The sequence below is a fragment of the Lagenorhynchus albirostris genome, chromosome 18 (assembly GCF_949774975.1).
Source record: "Lagenorhynchus albirostris chromosome 18, mLagAlb1.1, whole genome shotgun sequence".
Classification (NCBI taxonomy): Eukaryota; Metazoa; Chordata; class Mammalia; order Artiodactyla; family Delphinidae; genus Lagenorhynchus; species Lagenorhynchus albirostris.
The window spans coordinates 6,718,893-6,739,232 of record NC_083112.1 but is presented as its reverse complement, the minus strand read 5'-3'; the positions used below and the strand labels follow the sequence as shown (position 1 = coordinate 6,739,232).

The window sequence follows — 20,340 nt, the reverse complement described above, 5'->3', positions numbered from 1 at the left end:
ATCTCAAAAAAATACTTTAAACACTTTTAGAATTTTTTTTTTCTGTGTAAATTAGACAATTACTGTCATTTGTCTTTATATCTTGACCAGAAATATTCATATATCTGATAAGGGTCTAATATCTAAAATATACAAGGAACTCATACAACTCAACAGCAAAAAAACAAACAATCCAGTTTTAAAATGGGTAGGAGAGCTGAATAGACATTTTTCCAAAGAAGACATACAGATGGGCAACAGGCACAAGAAAAGATGCTCAACATCATTAATCATCCGGGAAATGCAAATCAAAACCATAACAACATGTTACCTCACGCCTGTTACAGTGACCGTTATCAAAAAGACAAGGAATAACAAGTGTTGGTGACGATGTGGAGAAAAGGAGGCCAATTTACATTCCCAGCCACAGTGGTGGGAATGTAAATTGGTGCGGCCACTTTGGAAAACAGTATGGCGATGCCTCAAAAAATGAAAAATAGAACTACTATATGGTCTAGCAATTCTGCTTCTGGGTATTTATCTGAAGAAAATGAAAACACTTAATTCGAAATGATATATGCATCCTGATGCCCACTGCAGCTGTATTTACAATAGCCAATATGGAAACAACCTGAGTTTCCATCAATGGATGAATGCATAGTGAGATTGTGAGAGACACACACATACAGAATGGAATATTACTCAGCCATTAAAAAAGAGTGAAATCTTGCCATTTGCAACAACATGGATGGACCTGGAGGGCAATTATGCAAAGTGAGATAAGTCAGAGAGAGAAAGATGAATACCGGATGATATCTCTTATATGTAGAATCTTAAAAAAAAACAAACAAAAAAAGCCAAGCTCATAGATAACAGAGAGCAGATTGGTGGTTGCACAAGGTGTGGGGAGGGGAGAGATGGGTAAACGTTTTTTTTTAGTTTGAATAAACTGAATGAAAATTATTTTAAAAAGAAAAATTATCGGAGAATATTTTAACCCTGGCATTTTGACATTGAGGACATTTAACACAAAATACAATTTGACCCATGTAAAGTTAGATTAGGTAGAAATTATCGTGACAGAATAAAATGAACAATGCTAAAGGAAAGGAAAAAGAAATATTCTATTAAACAATAATTTTGGGTGTGATGAATTCAAAGTAATCCATACGAAAGTGTTAACAACTGACAACTTACTCTTTCTTCTGGAGAAGAGGGACCTGGGAGCCCTGGAGTCAGAAGGCAACAGAGACACCCCAGGGGGAGGGACGAGACGGGGGCCTGGGGGAGAATGAATGAGTTTCACTTCTCCTTACCCATTCCTGTTGTGCTGAGTCACTGACAGCCACTGGTTTTATCAAATTCATATTCATCATTTTGAACACTCAAAAAAAGGCAAGAAGAAAAGTGCTCTACTTACCTCCTTTCTCTTCTGTCCCTTGCTCTTCAGGCTACTTTAAACTAGTTTGTGTGTTGACAGTTATCATCTCCTGAAAACAGGAGCTTCTATAGGAAACAAACACATGATACTAGAATTCTTGAGGAAGATGATGATGAAATTCTCAAACCTTTCAAAATCAGAGCTTCAAATTCTGTATCTACAAGCTAGTGAAAATTACTAACCCCATACCTTGTCATGATACTACTGTTCTCAAACCATTATTTTAACAGAATCATATTCCATATTTTACTATAATGTAAGTTATACACTAAAATGAAATATTCTGTTATTCATTCTACCTACCAGTTTCTCTTTTGATTTTCTTTGTACATCATCCTAGCTTTCATACTTATATAGCACCTTCTAATATGTTATTTTTCAAGTTTATACTGAGAATTTTGGGTAAAGTGAACTAAAGTTGTGTCTTCTGTAATGTTTATCAATTGGCTTCAAAAAAACCATAAAGTTATCAACATTACCCAAAAGTAAACACCTAATTTTTTTGTTGTTCTGGTTTTTTAAATGTTTGTTTTCCAGTTATTGAGGTATAATTTTTTGTTATGCTCTATATCAATATATTAATTCTTTTAAAAATCTTTGTTAAACCTATTGTTTCCAGCCTCAAATGTATATTTTAAAAGGTACAAATATTGGTAATATTATAATATTTTCTGTTAATTACTGGTTATTAACATTTTCAGCTGACATTTTTTAAACTAGGATTAGATTTTCCCCAACTCATTTGTTTTCATTTTTAAACTTCAGGACCATATTTTGGCACAGTTTAGTGTTCTTTAGGAAGCAAAAACTAGCCTTAAGCAGCTCTTGCTATTTAACGAGAACAGGAGGAACAGTGATTAAGTGGGTCGTGACTGTTCCAATTATAAGGAAGCGCCAAGCGTCTCCTCTGATGTATTCTATCTGATTTGGAGCCGAATTTTAGAACAATGCACTAATACCTTAATTTTATGTTGAAATGCACCTAACAATTCCCTGGTTCTTTTCAGACTGGGAAGAAGAGCAGGTCAGCAGTCCAAACATTCTACGCCTTATTTATCAAGGACGATTTCTACATGGAAATGTCACATTAGGAGGTAATAGTTACCTTTGTAATGGGATTTAATGCCTGTCTCATGGCAGCATTATTCATTTGTTTGTTTAAATGCTAATGTCTTATCTTACTAAAAATATATAATTTCAAACTGTGAATTTTGCCTAATTTTTGATATGTCTACTTCTTTACATTTTTCATTCCGTTTAATTTTAGCACTATGATTAAGTGTTTACTGCCTTGTAGAATAAACTCTAAGCCATTACAGATGGGAGTCCATACCTATATTTTATAAATGTAATTTAAGTGTACTTCTGGATAATATAATTTAGATGTAATATTTTTAAGTTAAAGCGAGACACACAAACTAGGAAAAGTTTATGGTAATGGATTTTCAAATAGAATACTGAAGGTATGTTTTCAGTTTGACTCTAACTGATGTAATTGCTAATCATGCAGGAATAAAGGTAAGTGAGTAACATTAGAGAAACTGTAGTGTAGTGACTGAAAGAGCAGATTTTAGAGCCAGATTGTCTAAATTGTATCTTAGCTCCACTACTTACTGGCTCTGTAACCTTGAGCAAGTTACTTCACTGCTTTCTGTCTTAGTTTCCTCATCAGTAAATTAGGATAACCATAGTGCCTACCTCATAGGTTGGGAGGGTTGAATTAGTTTATAAATTCAAAGCACATAGAACAGTGTTTGGCACATAGTAAACACTTTAATTGTTAGCTATTACTGCTCTTTATATGTGAATGGGGAAATGTAGCTCAATAGTGCCCCCTTCTGGGTGGAACACTGTCTACCATCAGCAGGATTTGTTTTTATTTAAGTACAAGTATTTCAAATATATTATGAGAATTAGAAATATGTAGGCAAAGGAAGTGATCTACTGTAATATATCTTTGTTTACATATAGTCATGACTTTTTTCCTCTAAACCTAATAATCGAAATGTTTAATCTGTTCTTCCTTAATGGTAGAATATTTTCGTTCATTCGTTCATTTATTCAGCATGTATTTATTTCTTATGTGCCAACACTGCTAAACAATTAAAGATACAGGGTTGAAAAAGAATCTCTTCCTTCAAGGTGCTCTGGTATTACATAGTAGAAACACATAAAATTCACTGTTAAAATACTATGTGACTTGGAGTAGATGAATGCAAATGATTATTATGACAATATCAAGTCGATGGAGTGTTTCAGTATGTAATTTTACACACAGCCAAGTTTTGGAGGCATTGATAACACTGGTCTCAAAAGTGCTGCTATCTACTGAGAGGTATCTGCCGTTTAAAATATAGCTTTTTTTGGTTTGTAGTTATTGTTATTATTACTTCTTGATAGCTCTTTGTGTAGTTACATGGACCAATTCTTAATGTGTTGTCTATGGCTATATTTTACATTCATTAAGGATGGGACCATATTTTAGTCTTTTTTTGATTGTCTGTGCCTCACATAAGCTCTTGTAGTGTTGATGGGTCAATGTTGATTGAATTAATCTATTGACTCCACGAATGACTCTTGAGACTCCATTTCCCTTTGAGTATTGATCTACATGAGCAATTTCTTATCAACTTAATTCTTTAATTACCTCTCTGTTGTGGCCCCAAAGTTCCAACTTCATATTAAAGATAATAGAATTTGTGTTAAAATCAAACTATTGACTTTTTTTTGGAATTTGTTTTTGACCGATTAACAGATTGACTTACGTTATTACTCTCATTCTATGTTGCTGTCAATCTTTTCAAGAACAAACCATCTCTGGTCTTAGTGATTTAGACAAAGAGCATAGGAATATAACCTAGACCTTTTAAGTTGATCAGTAAATCTGGGTAATAACATTGAACTATTTGTGGCTTTTTGGTCGCTGTTTTTCTTTGTCTCCCTGTTTTTTGTTTTTTGTTTTTTTTTTTTGAGGTACGCGGGCCTCTCACTGTTGCGGCCTCTCCCGTTGCGGAGCACAGGCTCCGGACGCGCAGGCTCAGCGGCCATGGCTCACGGGCCCAGCTGCTCCGCGGCATGTGGGATCTTCCCGGGCCGGGGCACGAACCCGTGTCCCCTGCATTGGCAGGCGGGCTCTCAACCACTGCGCCACCAGGGAAGGCCGTGTCTCCCTGTATTGTTGAATGTGGATAAGGAGGAGACGGCACACAGGGTCATACAGTTGAATGGCTAGTGTGGAGAAGGCCTAGGCTTGCTTTGCACGGCTTGAGACTTGCTCTGTATGTATAACCCTGTGGGCATCGGATACTTATTTTTAAATGCAGTTTTCTGCATGCCCACTCTCCCCCGCCCTGTCTCCCAATCTACTACCGATTTGCCGTCCCTGGTCATCTTTCTGTAAAGGGTGAGACCCTCTCCTCTGGGTACTGTGCAGTGTCCCAGTAGAAAGCAGAAGCACCACAGTGAAGGAGAGAAAGCATCTTGGATCTGGTATCCCTCTTCCTTTACCTTCTCTTAGTATCAATGTCTACAATTTCCAGTTAAAATTCAGATGGAGAAGAAAACTAAGTCCCCGTCAATCAGATTTGTGGCTTCAAACAGTAAGCCCCTCAGCAGCTTTCTAGGCCTGTCCCACATTTCTCCACATTTACATCTCAGTTCACTTACCTGTTCTCTGAGATCTGTTTTCCTGGCTGCTCAAAAAGATGATGATCATGGTAATATTTATGGAATGCTTTTGTGTGCCAAGCCCCGAGGTAAGCACTTTCCTTGGATTGTTTCTTTTAATCAATACAGTGGTAGGGGGCAGGTGATAGAATTACTATCTCCAATTTAGGTGGAGGAAGCTGAGGCGTAGGGAGGGGTCAGCAGAACTCTCAGAACTCATCTTACAGTCAGTAAGTAGCAGGGTGCAATTGTAACCCAGGTCTGGCTTACTGGAGTCAAGAAGGTGGTGTGAGAGTGGAACACAGCTTGGTATGTGGACATTTTAAATTCAGTCAGGCTTTCCCAATACATTTAGTGAAATGTTTCATCATATAAAGTCCTGTTTGCATTTCAGTGTTAAGTCAGGCCTAGGAGATTATCCAATAAAGGCCCTCCTTTTTTTTCAGCCTAGTGTGTATTTTGGGGCGACAGTGCTTCATTTTAACTTCAGAAATTAAGAGAACAGACCAAGTAGTGGCTGGCTAGCTTTAAGTAAGATGGAAACTCACCTTGATTACATGAAATATTGGGAATATTGAAGATAATTAGGGCTCTTTTTAACCATCATCCTATAGAGCAGGTTTCAAGAGCAAGTGGTAGGAGGGTAGTGCTTGCTAAGTAATGATCTAAGCCTGCCTTAAGCTTGTAGTGAAGAGACTAGCTTGAAACGTCAGAACTAAAACATCACAGCTATGGAAACAACTCCAGATGTTAGAGCTACCGGCTGCTTCTAATTTTATACACAGAATGACAAAGGGATTTGCCATGAAACTTTTGCGTCAGTGGTTCATGGGTGCGTTACATTGGTCTGTGTCTGAAATATTTCATAATAAAAATTATTACTTATAAATGAGAAAAACCTTTTAAAGACTTGATTAGAAAACAGTGATTACTAATAATGCCAAGACAGTGATTCTTTTAAAGTAACCTTTTTAAGAAAATTATTTTCTAATTGAAGCATATAAGGTTAAAAATAATAAAATTATTATATTATTATTATGTTTAAAATTATGTTTGTCATTTCTTCTGTTTCTACATTATAGTGGCCTGTCTGGTGCAGGAATTTTATTATGTGACTAAACATAATTAGGTTTAGAAACAAATGTCTCTTAATCTAAACTTCCCCCTAATTTAGAAAAAGTATTCTTCAAAACCTTTTTGAAATTCCTTCTCTCCTTTAAAGATTATCCAATATTAACCAGTTATGCATTTTCTCTCGTCCCCTTCCTTAAACAATGTGTATATATGTGTCAAGCTGATAGCCATAGCTAAATAATTTCTGAATTATAAAAATTGTTTCTGATAATATGAACCTAATTTCATTTTGTAAGAGATGCTCTCTCTGGTAAGAAATGCCATCTGTTGAGGAAGTCATACAAAAAGCAATCAATTTTTAAAATGGTTTCAATTTTGGTTAGTGATTTCAACAGGTTGGTGTATATGTAACAAGTTGTCTTCTGCTTTTCACATAGCATTAAAACTTCCTTTTGGCAAAACAACAGTGATGCACTTGGTGGCCAGAGAGACACTGCCAGAGCCCAACTCTCAAGGTGAGCCGTGCGCTCCAGAAGGTTCTCACTTGAGCCACAGACAGCCATTCAGAAGTGGCTCCGCGCTTCTCGGAAATTCTGAGGGGAAGAAGTTTTCATAGTTTATGGTGACTGGTCCTTAGCAGTCAAACCAAATCACCGTGTCCCTTGATTCTCCTCTGTGTTTGTGTGTGTATCTTGGTTTGGGGGAGAGGGAGGGGCAGGACTGTGGAATCTCTAGGGTGTCTGGGTAGGTAAGTGGGCCCTTATGTTAAAAACCTCTGCAGGCCTCTGTTTTGGGAGTGAAGACAGGTATCACCGCCCCGCCCCCCCGCCCAGCCATCTGCTTGCCTTGTGGAAGCCTTCTGCTTCCGGGAAGGCTTTTGGAGGATAGTGCAGGATGAGGTGCTCCCATCCATCCTGGAGCTGGGTCTCAGTGGAGAGGGAAGGTGACTTTGTGGATGATTGCTAAGACCTAACGAGTCACCAGAAACTCTATTCATAGTTTATGGATGGAACTTGTTAGTAAGCAAATAACCAGACATTTTGGAAATAGGCTAAAATTAAAAGGGTATTTACTATAGCTTTTTAATTTAAAATAATGCAAACATTAAACAGAAAAATCCTGTTTCTTATTATGCCCCTTTCCCCATGCCTTTTTTTTTTTTTTTTTTGCGATATGCGGGCCTCTCACTGCTGCGGCCTCTCCCGTTGTGGAGCACAGGCTCCGGACGCGCAGGCTCAGCGGCCATGGCTCACGGGCCCAGCCGCTCCGCGGCATGTGGGATCTTCCCAGACTGGGGCACGAACCCGTGTCCCCTGCATCGGCAGGCGGACTCTCAAACACTGCACCACCAGGAAAGCCCCCCAGGGAGCCCCCCATGCATTTTTATAAACAAGGCTTCTCTTCATCTTCCCTAGGTCAGAGGAATCGCGAAAAGACTGGAGAGAGTAATTGCTGTGTGATCCTGTAAACAGTGTCTGCCAGGTGTGGTGTGATGTAGTCTTTGTCTTTCATGCTGCTGGGCCAGAGGAGACCCAACGTCGCTTCAGAACCTTTAGGAAGAGTCTGCCTATAAATACGTGGACCTGAACTATCACATGAACACTGTCATCTTTTCTCATGAAAGTAAAAAGAACCAAGAACATTTTTCACTATGATTTTTTATTTCCAGTATTTTTGTTTATGTTGAGCAGTTTTAAAATGTATTGATTTTTGAATGCAAGTCAATCTCCAGGGGAAAGTTAACAAGTTATCTTTCATAGCAGAAACGATTTTGCTGCCACAAAAATTTTCCTTACCAGAACTAACAAAATCAAGTGTTCCAAATACAGTGTGCACTAAAAAAGATGGACGGTTATTTTCTTCATCAGCAGAATTTATAACATGGTTTATGGTACCTAGAAATATACTCATATATACAATCCACACTGGAAGACACAGCAATTAATGAAGTTAATTACTGGGCTAACATGAGAGTAAAAAATGGAAAAGAAACTGAAATGTTGGGTGAATGCTACCAAAGTCAGCCGTGGCGGCTGCGCTGGCAGAGTCCTACACTGAGTGCGACTGTTCTCACTGCAACAAGTGAAGAAACAAAACGTGCCTCTTGTTGAAATTACTCAGCAGAGGGCTGATGAGACTAGTTGTTTTTCCTTTAACATGTGCACTCTAGTCAGACAGTGACGGAGGGCTGGTTCACATAGCACAAGATGGGTGAGAGCTCGCGTCCTAGCCTTAACGCAGGGGTAAATTCCAGTCACTCGTAGACCTCCGTGATTGCGCAGAAATATTAGAAAACCTCATTTATTCATCACTTTTGTGTATTTGAATATCAGCAAATTGAATTTTTCCATAATTATTGCTCATCTCTGTGTCCAGTGTCACAGTTACTCATTAGAGACCTCAGATGAATTCTTAAAATTAAAAAATTCTCCATAGGACTAATTTTGTTTCTTTATGTAGTTTGCATTGGGTATTAGTGCTTGCAATTGTATTAAAGTCAAAAGCTGATTTTCAAGGCACACTTGATTAGGGATGCCATTGTTTTGTTTTGTACCAATAATTTAAAAATTGATATGCTAAAAACAATTTGCACAGCACTAAAGCATGAGCTAGTTTCATCTAAACCTGTAAAAAATATAAAAGATTTTATATTTTTTCACTGGGAAGAAATTCTTCCTGGATGAAATTACAAATACGTGTAGAATATATTTAATAAAAAACTTATAAAATACCTAACTATAGAACTTAAATATAGATTGGCGTGTAGTATATAGAACAATGTTCCATATAAATAACTTTAGCCTTTATAAAAATGAACTTGCAGGCTGACGTTATGTTCTGTACTGAAATGAGTGTCCACGGCCCTTACAAATAGTAAGTGTAAATCGTTTCAAACGGTCAGCTTTGTTTAAAGGTAATCAGGTTATTTTATTCATTGTTAATGCTTTGACGAAAAGGCTTTATATGCAGTAGATCTACGAAAATATTGTTCATACTGATCAGAATTAAATTTGTATAGAGCAGAGTTTTAAAATGAATGTAAATAGCACTGAACATTTTCCTTCTGCAACCTGGACTTATAGATCCTTTCTGTAAACTAAATAAAAAAAATATTGTAGTGCATTTTGGTGGTAATTTTAAAGGTCTTGATTAGGTTGATAATTGTTTAAGCACTGTCTCATCCATGTTAAAATTGTTCAGTTTTTATTTCTGAATCTTTAAAAAATTTGTTTAATATTCTACTGTTAGGTTTGGGACGAATCCCAATGTATCTCTGGTATTTAACCTGGTTAATTTGTGCACAGTCACGACAATGGGTAGAATTATGTAGTCCCTGTTATCACTAAGATGTTCTATTCAAGAGATGTCGAACATTTATATGCTTTGTTGACTAACTCACACGTGAATTCTGTTAGTGTGGACTAAAGAAGAATCTGGTAGTTACTTAATTGGGCAATTAAGCCATTTATGGCTGTATTCTTTCCTAATACAAACTACTGGTAATTATTTTTAATACCTATTTTAATTCTAATTATTCTTCTGTTTCTCCAAAGTTAAAGACTACATTTAGTTGTGATCGAAATTTTATGGTTAACCATATTCTCTATTGGTTTTCAATATATCTTTCTGTGTGTTCCCACATTATAAATTTCCCTTCACAAGACCTCAATTTGGAGTTTGCAAAATGGATGAACTGGTTCATCAGTAGAGAATTATGTCTCTCAATACCTGATATCATTGTTGTGCAAAATGCAAAGAAGAATTTGAAAATTGCAGTAAAATTACATACAGGAAACACCAAAAATGTAGATGCCTTAATAGTGTATACATGAAGATACTCAACCATCCCTTTGAAAATAGTTCCTTGGACTGCCTGCCGGTTAAAACGGATCGATCATATCCCATTGACGGTCCCTCTGCCACAAACAGCTTGCTTGCTGAAAGGCGAGAGCCGCAGAGGTCCAGTCCTGTAAATAAAACCTGAGCTACGGGCCTGTGACCCTGCCCAGCACTTGGTATTTAACTCATGTCTTTCACCTAAATTGTCCTAGACTTGAAGTATTCTGGAAAAGGCAAAGCTTTCCTTCTTTATTAAAACCTCAGCATGTCTCCTTGATCTGACTTATTTGGTTCCTCTTCAAGATAAGTTGTATCTTGTCATGAAAAATGTAGTATTTAACATCATCACGCACATTACATGAGGTTTTCTCATGACAAACATCTATCCTTTGTTTTATGTCATCTTGACCAATGTTACAATAATTTCTGTTAGCTGACTGTGGTGAACAATGTTTAATGTGAAAAGAAATTAAAACTTTCTTCATCTGTTGTAGAATATTTCCCTTCTTTTAAATGACTTCATAATTTTGGTGTAGAAATATTCTTTGTCTCTACTATTTTTCTCTTTTTTCCTTCCATTTATTTTGTTACATTCCTCAGTAAAATCAGCATTATGTCAGCCTTTTTTTCTTCTCTGTTACCGAAACCAAAGAGAAGTGATCAACCAAAATTTTGTGTACCTTCACACCATCCTTACTGGTAACTGTTGCAGGCATCTCTTTAACTTTTTTCCCATTATTATTTTGCAATATAGCCACTGGTTAGCCAGAGTGACTAGGGGTGGGAGGAGGGCTTGAAGAAGGGCGTGTAACCTATACTTGTGGTTGAAACAAAACTGCAGGCTGCTGGCTGTCTCCTAGGCACGGTTTCCCTGACCTAGCAGAGTGGGCTTCTCGGACGTGGGCAGCGGGTGGTTGGCTGCGGCTCCCCTCTGCGGCTCCGAGCGCTTGGTGCGCTTTCTTCGGAAGAATACAGCGTGTGTGAAGCCCTTTCACAGACCGGGGGATGGGGTGGGGACTGGCTTCCGAAAGAGTTCGTGGACAAAAGTAAATAAACGTCCAAGTCTCGGTGAAGTTTAAGCCAGTACTACAATATGAAAACATACTTCATTTATTATTTTGTGGCCCTTGACAATGACATCAAATGTCCTTCAGTATTTTTTTATTCTGCCTCTTTTTCAAAACGCCAACTTTCAAGAAGTATACAGTAGGCATGGTAAATCAATACTTGGGGAAAGGGGATGTCAATCTCTCCTTTGATTCAACCAGTAAAAAAAGGAACTGGGGGACTTCCCTGGTGATCCAGTGGTTAAGACTGCACTTCCACTGCATGCCGCGTGGCGCGGGGGGCGGGGGGGAGAAAAGGAATTGGGTAAACAAACATATTTCTTAACGTGGCTCTGGAAGCGATTTGTTTTAAAACCAAAAGAGTCTGAGGCAGAGACTCAACTGATTCTAGAGTGTAGTTATTACACATTCAGACATTGTTCAGTATCTGATTTTTATTTTCTACAGACATTTCTCAAGCCTTATTTTGGTGTAAGGGGAGTCTACGTTGTAGTAGAAGACACTTTGCTCCTTTTAAATAACAAGGAGGGAACAGGATCTAGAGGGGAACAGTGCCTGACCACACACGGAACTGGAACCTCAAGGTTTTAATCGGTGCTGCTTTTTAGACTGTCCACATGTTCCATGTGATAATAAAAGAGGGGGATTTATTCCGTTCTCAATTGTCTGCTGGATAAGATGGCTTTTCCGGCGTTCTGGAGCCTGGCCCTTCTCATGGTCCCCTTCTGCATCACGAGGTTTTCTCTCCGGGGCTTTGCTTAACTGAGTTCCACTAATTAGCGTGCGACCTTCCACCAGTGTTTCTCAAGCGTTTTTAAAAATTTGATGAACACATCTCCATTTTGACTGATAACTGCCATTCAGCCCTCAGACTGCGGGATGCCATGCCCGAGACCAGCAGGGCTTTGGAATCAGGCCTGGCTTCGAGGTCCAGTTACTTAATCTTTGGGCTTCCGTTTTTTCATATATAGAGTAAGGATAATACCTATTTTGTAGGGTTGTAGGGATTATTTTAAAATAAACATTTTTAGCACTGACTGGCCCAAGAACTCATCTGACCGCCCATCAGAGCTGTCAGAGGGCCTTATGTCGGAAATGGAGGGCCCAGCACACATGTGTGTTCTAGACATCATGAAGAAGTAGCTTACGAAAAGGAGAAAAAATAGGAAGATTCTGCGTGCAGATCTCTCACAAGTAAATCACTATGTAGTCATAAATTATCCCGATGAGGAAGGAAAAAAGACACTGAAGAGATCACTGTGGCCACAAGTCAGCTCTCCCATTGTAATTTAAACAGCATGAGCAGAACCGGGTGTTTGGCTATGTAAATCAAGGAGAAATCTAGTAAGTGTCAGACACCTCTGAGAATGGTGTTAGAAAGGTCTGGAATGAACGGGGGTTGAACGGAAATAGGAAGTACACGATTGCTGTGCTCAAAACAAAAAGAACATGGCAGGGATACACTGCTGGGTGCCGACCCTGGCTGCATGCCGGAACCACCGGGGGAGTTTTCATTATTTTAATTTTTTACTTTTTCCTATTGACGCCTGGGTTGCTCACATCAGCTGAACTAAATCAGAACACTCGTGGCTCGGAATGGTCTCCTTAATTCTTGCCAATGACCAAAACCAGAACCACTTAAATACCGAGAACACAATACGGTGGAAAGACTGCAGTAAGTGGAGTTAAAGTAGAAATGGAAACCGGGCGAGAGGATGGAGACGGGGAATAAGGGTCCCAGCCGCTTTGGATTCTAGGAGACCTTGCGCACGCCGAGTAGTACTGCCCCTGCGCCCCTCCTGCCGCATCGCCCTAGACCCCCTCCTCCCTGCGTGCCTTTGCGCATGCTCACCACCACCACCCGCTCCCAGACCACGAGGCCAGACCCCCAGCATCCCAGCCGCGATACCCACGGGGAGAAATAATGTCGAAGTGGAATCCATAAAAATGAGAAGGATTTGTACATCAGTGTTCACAGCAGCATTATTCACAGTACCGAAAAGGTGGCAACTACCCAAACAGATGAATAGAAAAGCAAAATGTGGTATCGTCAGACAATGGAATATTATTCAACTTTAAAAAGGATGGAAATTCTGACACATGCTACAACACGGATGAGCCTTGAAGACACTATTCTAAGTGAAATAAGAGCCCACAAGAGGACAAATAGTGTATGATTCCACTTATACGAAGTACCCTGAATAGGCATCATAGAGATGGAAAGTAGAACAGAAGTGACCAGAGGCTGGGGGAAGGCAAGGATGGGGACACGGGGACACAGTTTCAGTCTGGGAAGATGAAAAGAGCTCTGGAGGTGGACAGTGGGGATGGCTGCACATCGTGAATGCACTTAATGCCCCGGCTTGTATGCTTAAGAATGATTAAAATGGTAAATTCTATGTTATATATATTTTACCACAGTAAAAGAAAAATAAAACTTTTTTTCAAACACATGAGTAGGCCTTACCCAGGAAAAGGAGCCCGGCAGAGCTTCAGAGAAAATGGGCAGAGGGCGATGCAAGCAGAGCAAACAGAAATGCAAAGGCCCAGAAATGAAAGCGGGCACGCTGGCGAGGAAATTGTGAGTAGCTCGGTGTGGCTGGAGCACGGAGGACTTGACTTTGACAGGGAGGCAATGAGAAAGTGGAGGCTTGCAAAGCGAGCCGGGGCCACGACGCGAGGAAGCTCAGAAACCCCACCCGTAACTCCGAAATCTGGACGTTTCCTGCAGGTGGGGCTGCACCACTGACTGTCACGCACATTCACACACCCCCAGAAGGGACTTGGCGATTTCCCTCCAGCCTTTCTACGGTAATAAATTATATAATAAAATAAAATACACTGTTTCTGTATTTTTAAAAATGCTTATTATAAAGAATTCAGAGTCTTAAACATGAAGAGGTGAAAAGTGTTTTCACTTTAGTTTCACCCCAAGCCCATCACGCACAAATAAGAACATGATCTGAGTATTCTCTGTTTATGTTGACAGCAGAGACGGTTCGTAAGCAAAACTGCTTTATAAACTTGGGGTCATACAACAGAAGCTGTTTTGAATTTTAGTTGCATTCAACAAAAGACATGGAAATGAAACTCAAAGAATCACTGTCACATAAAAGTTTCTTCACCACCAGAGGGTTGTTTCCTAAATATCCCTCTAGGATTAAAGAAAGTGATTATGAAGAAAAAGAAGGGGTGACTATTTATCTTTAGTACTTTATGTTTCAGTTTCAGACAATACTAATTGATTCCTTTCTCTGAAAGATGAAAGAGGTATTGCTTCTTCCGTCTGACCCCCTCTGAATTTTGTTAAGTTATATGATTATTTTAATACTTCCCATATTTCTAACACATACACTGCTCTCTAATTATGTGGTATCATAATTATTCAGTTTTAACTCTACATTTAAATGGATTCCATATTCACTTACCAATCTTTCATCAAAGCTTCCCGAGTCCTGATGGTTTTAAATCATGAGTCATCTATCAGTGGGTTAAGTTGTTATTGTAAAATATCTTTTTAAGAAGATTCACAGCACTGCCTAAAGATGTCTGTCTGTTACCTTTACGTTTGAATGACACCTTGATGGGGTGGAATGATCTCAGGCTGCACGTTCTTTCAGAACGTGGTAGACATTGCTCCAATGTTCTCAGGCTCTGACTGTTGTGAACAATTCTGAGGCCAGTCTAATTTGTCTCTCTTGTAGTTGATTTGTGTTTTTCTAGATGCCTGGAGATTTCTTTGTTTAAGCCTCAAGTTCAACAGCTTCTCCAGGCTATGCCTTGGCAAAGAGCTTTCAGTGTCAAAATCTCCAAGAATGCGGAGTGTGCTTTTAACCTGCAGATTCAGTTCTGCCTGGGAAATTTTTCATACGTATCTCTCAGGACATCTTCTGGCCTTCTTGTCCATACTCTGCTTCAGGGACACCAACTGTGCTTCTATTGGATTCTCACCATTCACGGGCCGGATGTGTTATCTTCTCTGCTTTAACAGTGGTGTCTTTTCCGTGTGCAGTCACTGAGACGACCTCCGTCTTTCTTCTGATGTCAGCACTTTGATTCTCAGCTGGGTCCAGTCCTTTGCTTTTTAAGAAATGTATACTTTAGTTCTCTAAGTATGATGTTGTGGAGTTTGTGGAAATGGGTGGGGGGGAGGGGGATGGAAGGAAAAAAAAGAAAACTCAGCTGCGGGGTGTGCAGGCTCTGTTGGAGAAGCTTCCCCTGCTCGCTCTGCTGATGCGTCACTGAGGGTCTGGAGCTGGTGTCCCCCCGCCCGGCTGAGGGTGTTGTGCATTCCCACCTGGGGTGACCCTCAGGGTCGGATTATTCTCCCAACTCAGGCACCGTCTTAGTCCCTCACTTCTGCCGGAGAATCAGCTCTATTTTTCACTTTCTCCCATATTCCTCCACCCCTCCGTCTCTCCCCCCACACACTCTGTGTAAAGTGCTTTTCTAGTTGCCGGTCACAGAGGGAAAAATAGGTGCTTCCCTGGTGGCGCAGTGGTTGGGAGTCCGCCTGCCAATACAGGGGACACGGGTTCGTGCCCCGGTCCGGGAAGATCCCACATGCCGCGGAGCGGCTGGGCCCGTGAGCCATGGCCGTTGAACCTGCGCGTCCGGAGCCTGTGCTCCGCAGCGGGAGAGGCCACAACAGTGAGAGGCCCGTGTACCGCAAAAAAAAAAAAAAAAAAAAAGAGGGAAAAATAGCAAAATCTGTTGTCTCACTGTTTTAAAGTTATTCAATCAACTGCCTTTTGATGATCATTTACCATCCTGACTTGTCTTTCTCGCTCACCTGAGATCCATTCATTGGGCATCTACTGTAAGCCATGCACTGGGGGAGGCACTAAGAGTTCAAGGACAAGTGAGACAGTCTCTGCTCACAGAGTTTGTGGTTCATTTTGTTACCTGTCTCATCAGTCACTGAATAGTCTCAATTTACTGTTAGTTATTATTTTCTTCCTCTCTGCTCCTGCTGTCCCTCCTCCAGGCCTTCTTTATCTCTGAGATTATTAGCAGATCACAGCAACCGTCTCCTATATCTTCTTTTTTACCTAAGACTTCCTGGTGACAAATCTGGTTGGAATAATGTTTTTAGATAAATCTTTTCAAAATCACTTTTTTCATGACGCTTCTGGGGCCCAGAACTTCTCAGTGACTCCTCACTTCTGACCACAAAAATCCCAGCTCCCTGGCACAGGTCTCCTTCCTGCGGCTCTGGGCTCTCCACCTGCAGCGAATCCCGGGGACTGGCTTATTCAACACTCATTCCAAACCCTTTTGCATTAGCTGCACAAGTGAAAGCTAAGATCCATTCTCCTGACTCTCTTGCAGCTAGAGGTCCAGTTTTAAGTTCCTCCTCTCGGAGGCATCCCGGGGAGATTGATTCACAGCTGGGGTGTGTCGGAAGAGGAGCCGGGCACAAAGCATCCGCTTTGCTGGTACAAATGGCACAGGGGCCGTGCGCTCTGGCTTGGAGGCAGTGACTTCTAGTTTGCAGGCAGCATCTTAGTGTGGCAGCTTTCTGATCATGACGGAGGCCTCAGCCCTCCCGGCAGCCCAGTTCTTCCGCGTGGGGAAGGGACTCACTCTTGGAGGCTCAGCTTAGAGCCTGTTTGTCTATCTGTTCCATTCTCTAGGTGATATATACCATTAAGTCCTTTCTGCTTTAACTAGCTGGGAGGGACCCTGGTTTCTGCAATCCTTCGCTCTGACCAATACACTACCCAGCTTTACTTCTCACTTTCCCCGCAAACCTATCAGCCTGGTGCCCTCACTGGCTCCGGGAAGATACCCTTCATGTCTGTCCTTCATGCACTTACCCCTTCACCCGCCCTCTTGCTTTCCCCTGCGATGTAACTGTCTCCCTGGGTCCTCTAATTCCAGATCCAGAGCACATCTGTCTCCCCTGGGGCTTCTCTGACCCCGTGTCCCCACTGGTCCTCTTCACGGGACAGAGAAGCCCAGCCCCGAGGGTCAGAGTAGGCTTAGGGCCTCAGCTCTCCCATCCAATGGCGATCCCGGATGGACTTGTCCTCAGTTTCCTTTGCCATAAAATGTGGAGGTTGCACCACGTGAGCACCACCTTGACCTCCAATTCAAAAGTTAAGACTCTAAAACTCAAAGACAAGCTACTTCCCAAGCCAAGAGAGCCGAGCTGCTCTCAGAAACATTTGACTTCAAATCCTGTGGCCTCTTTGCTTCCTGACACCTTTCCTCCAAGGTTGGCCATGCACGTGTGGACTGTGTATTTTAACTGCTGGAGAGAAATCCCTGCAGCTGGTGCCGACAGGCAACGTTCACCAGCTGCACGGGAGCAATGCCCCTGGCTGTGGCTGACCTCTCCACGGCCGGCTCGCAGCTCCTGTCAAATCTGGACGAAGATTACCAAAGGGAGGGTCTACCTGGCTGAAGCCGTGCCGTGGGAAGAGAGCAGCTGTGTGGCAGGTATTTCTGCTCAGTGCGAGTGTCAGCAGTTTCCTGGTAGCCTGTGTAATATTGGTGGTGATTCTCCTGACTCTGGAACTTCTAACAGATATAAAGCTTCAAAAAAAAAAAAGAAGAAGAAGAAGAAGAAGAAGAAATCCCTGCAGCTGGCAAGGCCAGGCCCCGAGGGATGGGGAGAAGAATTCTTTTCCAAGAAGGCGAGTCCCCCTTAGAGTGTGGGCCCTGTTTCATGGACAAAGTACACAGCTTGCCTATATTCCGTTACCCAACCTGTCTGCCGACGCCTCAGGCTGCAGCGCAGGCCTGATGGGTGAGGGTCCATGACAGGGTCTCAGTACACATTCCCACGGAGGCTGACGACCAGGCCCCGAGAACAGAGCAGTCCCCGTGCTGGGTCACATCGCAGGCTCTGGAGTCAGCGCCAGGGGGCGTCTGCTCACTGAGCCTGGGGAGACGGACCAGACAGAACCCTTAGGGCAGGGTGACATCATCTGTGTGACGTCACACATGGCCCCTCTTCAGACTAACAGGCCGCTCTGGCTCCCAGGTCCTGTCCCAGGCAGGTCTGCAGCCATCCCAGGGCATGGGAAGGCTGGAGACCCTCAGCTGCTTTACGCCCATTTGTCCCAGCTGTTCTCAGCGTCCCCTGCGTCCAAGGGCTACATCCCATTACTTGAACCACCCGCAGGGAGCCTTCCTGGAGCTCAACTGTGCTCTCACTTCTAATCAAGGGTGGATGTCAAAAACGGCCAGTTGGAAACGACTTCTGCCTGTTCTCTGTACGTGCCTTACACGTGCGCCCCAGAGGCCATAGGTGCTACTTTAAAAAAGAAACAAAGCACAGAAGCAGATGGCCTTTGGGTCGGGAATGACCCGGACTTACTCTATTTCCACCTTCTTGACCCGTTCAAGCACTGCTTCCATCTTTCATACACACACACACACCCTTGGGCCCAGCCTCACAGGGCTTGGAGACCCAGCACTGGCCTGTTCCTTCTGACTCTGGCCTGGCATCTCGTTGGTGTCCAGGCCCTGCTTCTAGTAAATGCCACTCACCTCCCAACATTGCCCACACCCCTAGACACATCCCCAGCTGAACCCACACCAGCGTGGCCCCGCTCTCCAAGGGGGAGATTAGACAGTTCCTGAATGGTAGAAGGCCTTATACATCATTACATTGACCGCATAATGAAAAAAGATCTTTTTTTTTTTTAACATCTTTCTTGGAGCAGAATTGCTTTACAATGGTGTGTCAGTTTCTGCTGTATAACAAAGTGAATCAGCTATACATATACATACATCCCCATGTCCCCTCCCTCTTGCATCTCCCTCCCACCCTCCCTATCCCACCCCTCCAGGCGGTCACAAAGCACCGAGCTGATCTCCCTGTGCTATGCGGCTGCTTCCCACTAACTATCTATTTTACATTTGGTAGTTGTATATATGTCCATGCCACTCTCTCACTTCGTCCCAGCTTACCCTTCCCCCTCCCCGTGTCCTCAAGTCCATTCTCTACGTCTGCGTCTTTATTCCTGTCCTGCCCCTAGGTTCTTCATGACCTTTTTTTTTTTTTGACAAAAGATCTTTGTAGCAAATTTCTCAAAACGTTTTTCGTCTTGATGAATTGCTTTGACCTATTTATAGGACGAGAGCTCAGCAAGCTGTTCCTTGGTTGTCCTAAAACTCTTAGCTCTGTTTTACACCTACTCACAGCCGTTAATAACCCTTAGCCTCCTTTTCTGTTTACTGTCTACCCAGCTGCCCAGCCTTGACATAACCTCTGTCGGTAATGTGGAGAAACACAAGCCCGAGAGTCAGACAGATGTGCTTTTAATCCCAGCGCCCCCATAAACCAGTCTAATGGGTGTGGGCACATCGTTCAACTCCTCTGACATCCATCGCTCCGTGTGAAATAGAGGTACCATCCCCAGTGTCCCAGTGGTTCGATCAGTGTTGAGATTTAATGAGCTAATATCTGCCCAGAACTCACACATGTAAGGGCTCAAAAGATGTGACCCTCCTTTCCTCTTTCCTTTTCCTTTTTTTTTTTTCACGGACCCATCCCAGCTGCTTTCTTCCTTCTGGACGCATCGGGAGGCAAGGCATCCCTACTGAACAAAGAAATAAACGTGAAGGTGGCAGCTTTGTGGATCCTGGCCCCTAGCTGCTAGGACACCTGAATTTTAAGCAACAGGACACTCAGAACCTAGCACTTGACAGGAGGGGGTATGTGCATGAGTGCAAATGCAAATTGGTTCTCTGTCTCAGTTCCCCAAAACTGCTGTGGGGATCCCCACAACGGGCTCCCAAGTAAGAAATGTAGCTGTAGCTGTAAACAGTCAAGAATGGTCTCCAAGATCGTCCACAAATGTGAAAGCCAGAAACACAGCATCGCTGTACAGTTTGTGCCCGGCCCAGGGACAGCTGCTGAGCTGGTTAAAAATATGTGTCTGCAAATAAGTTTGTGCTGGTGAGCTTGGGTCATAAAGCTCTTCTCATCTGAGCCTTTATTTTGGGTGTGCATTACTCTAGGCAAATGTGCCTCAGAGGCGCTCAAAGAATATTTGATTCGTCGGAGAGAGACTGAGGCACCCTGTGCAGTGCAAGAAACAGGCCTCCTGCCCGTCACTTAAGAGCCCATGCATATATGTCCACGCCTCTAGCTAGCTAGTGGGAAGCAGCCGCCTATTGTGACCGCCTGCAGGGCTGGGATAGGGAGGGTGGGAGGGAGGGAGACGCAAGAGGGAAGAGGTATGGGGACACATGTATATGTATAGCTGATTCACTTTGTTATAAAGCAGAAACTAACACACCATCGTAAAGCAATGA

General features: G+C 42.3%; 1 protein-coding gene and 1 long non-coding RNA gene across 7 annotated transcripts in view; one reads left to right on the top strand and one right to left on the bottom strand.

The window, feature by feature from the left end:
- UBL3 (ubiquitin like 3) overlaps positions 1-10,498 on the top strand; it is a 70,462-nt gene extending 59,964 nt beyond the window's left edge. Inside the window, exons 3-5 of the mRNA XM_060128900.1 lie at positions 2,428-2,514; positions 6,598-6,675; positions 7,576-10,498. Coding sequence (XP_059984883.1) covers positions 2,428-2,514; positions 6,598-6,675; positions 7,576-7,628 — 218 coding nt within the window. The 3' untranslated portion in view covers positions 7,629-10,498. The remainder of the gene's footprint in view (positions 1-2,427; positions 2,515-6,597; positions 6,676-7,575) is intronic.
- The window catches only part of LOC132508606 (uncharacterized), a 161,344-nt gene that overhangs the window by 82,517 nt on the left and 58,487 nt on the right, over positions 1-20,340 (bottom strand). For 5 of the 6 annotated variants that reach the window (XR_009536697.1, XR_009536698.1, XR_009536699.1 and 2 more), the window contains exon 4: positions 1,400-1,485. This is a non-coding gene — a long non-coding RNA (uncharacterized LOC132508606). Of the gene's footprint in view, positions 1-625; positions 734-1,399; positions 1,486-20,340 lie in introns of those variants that run through there. The other variant, XR_009536700.1, reaches the window with a different exon arrangement.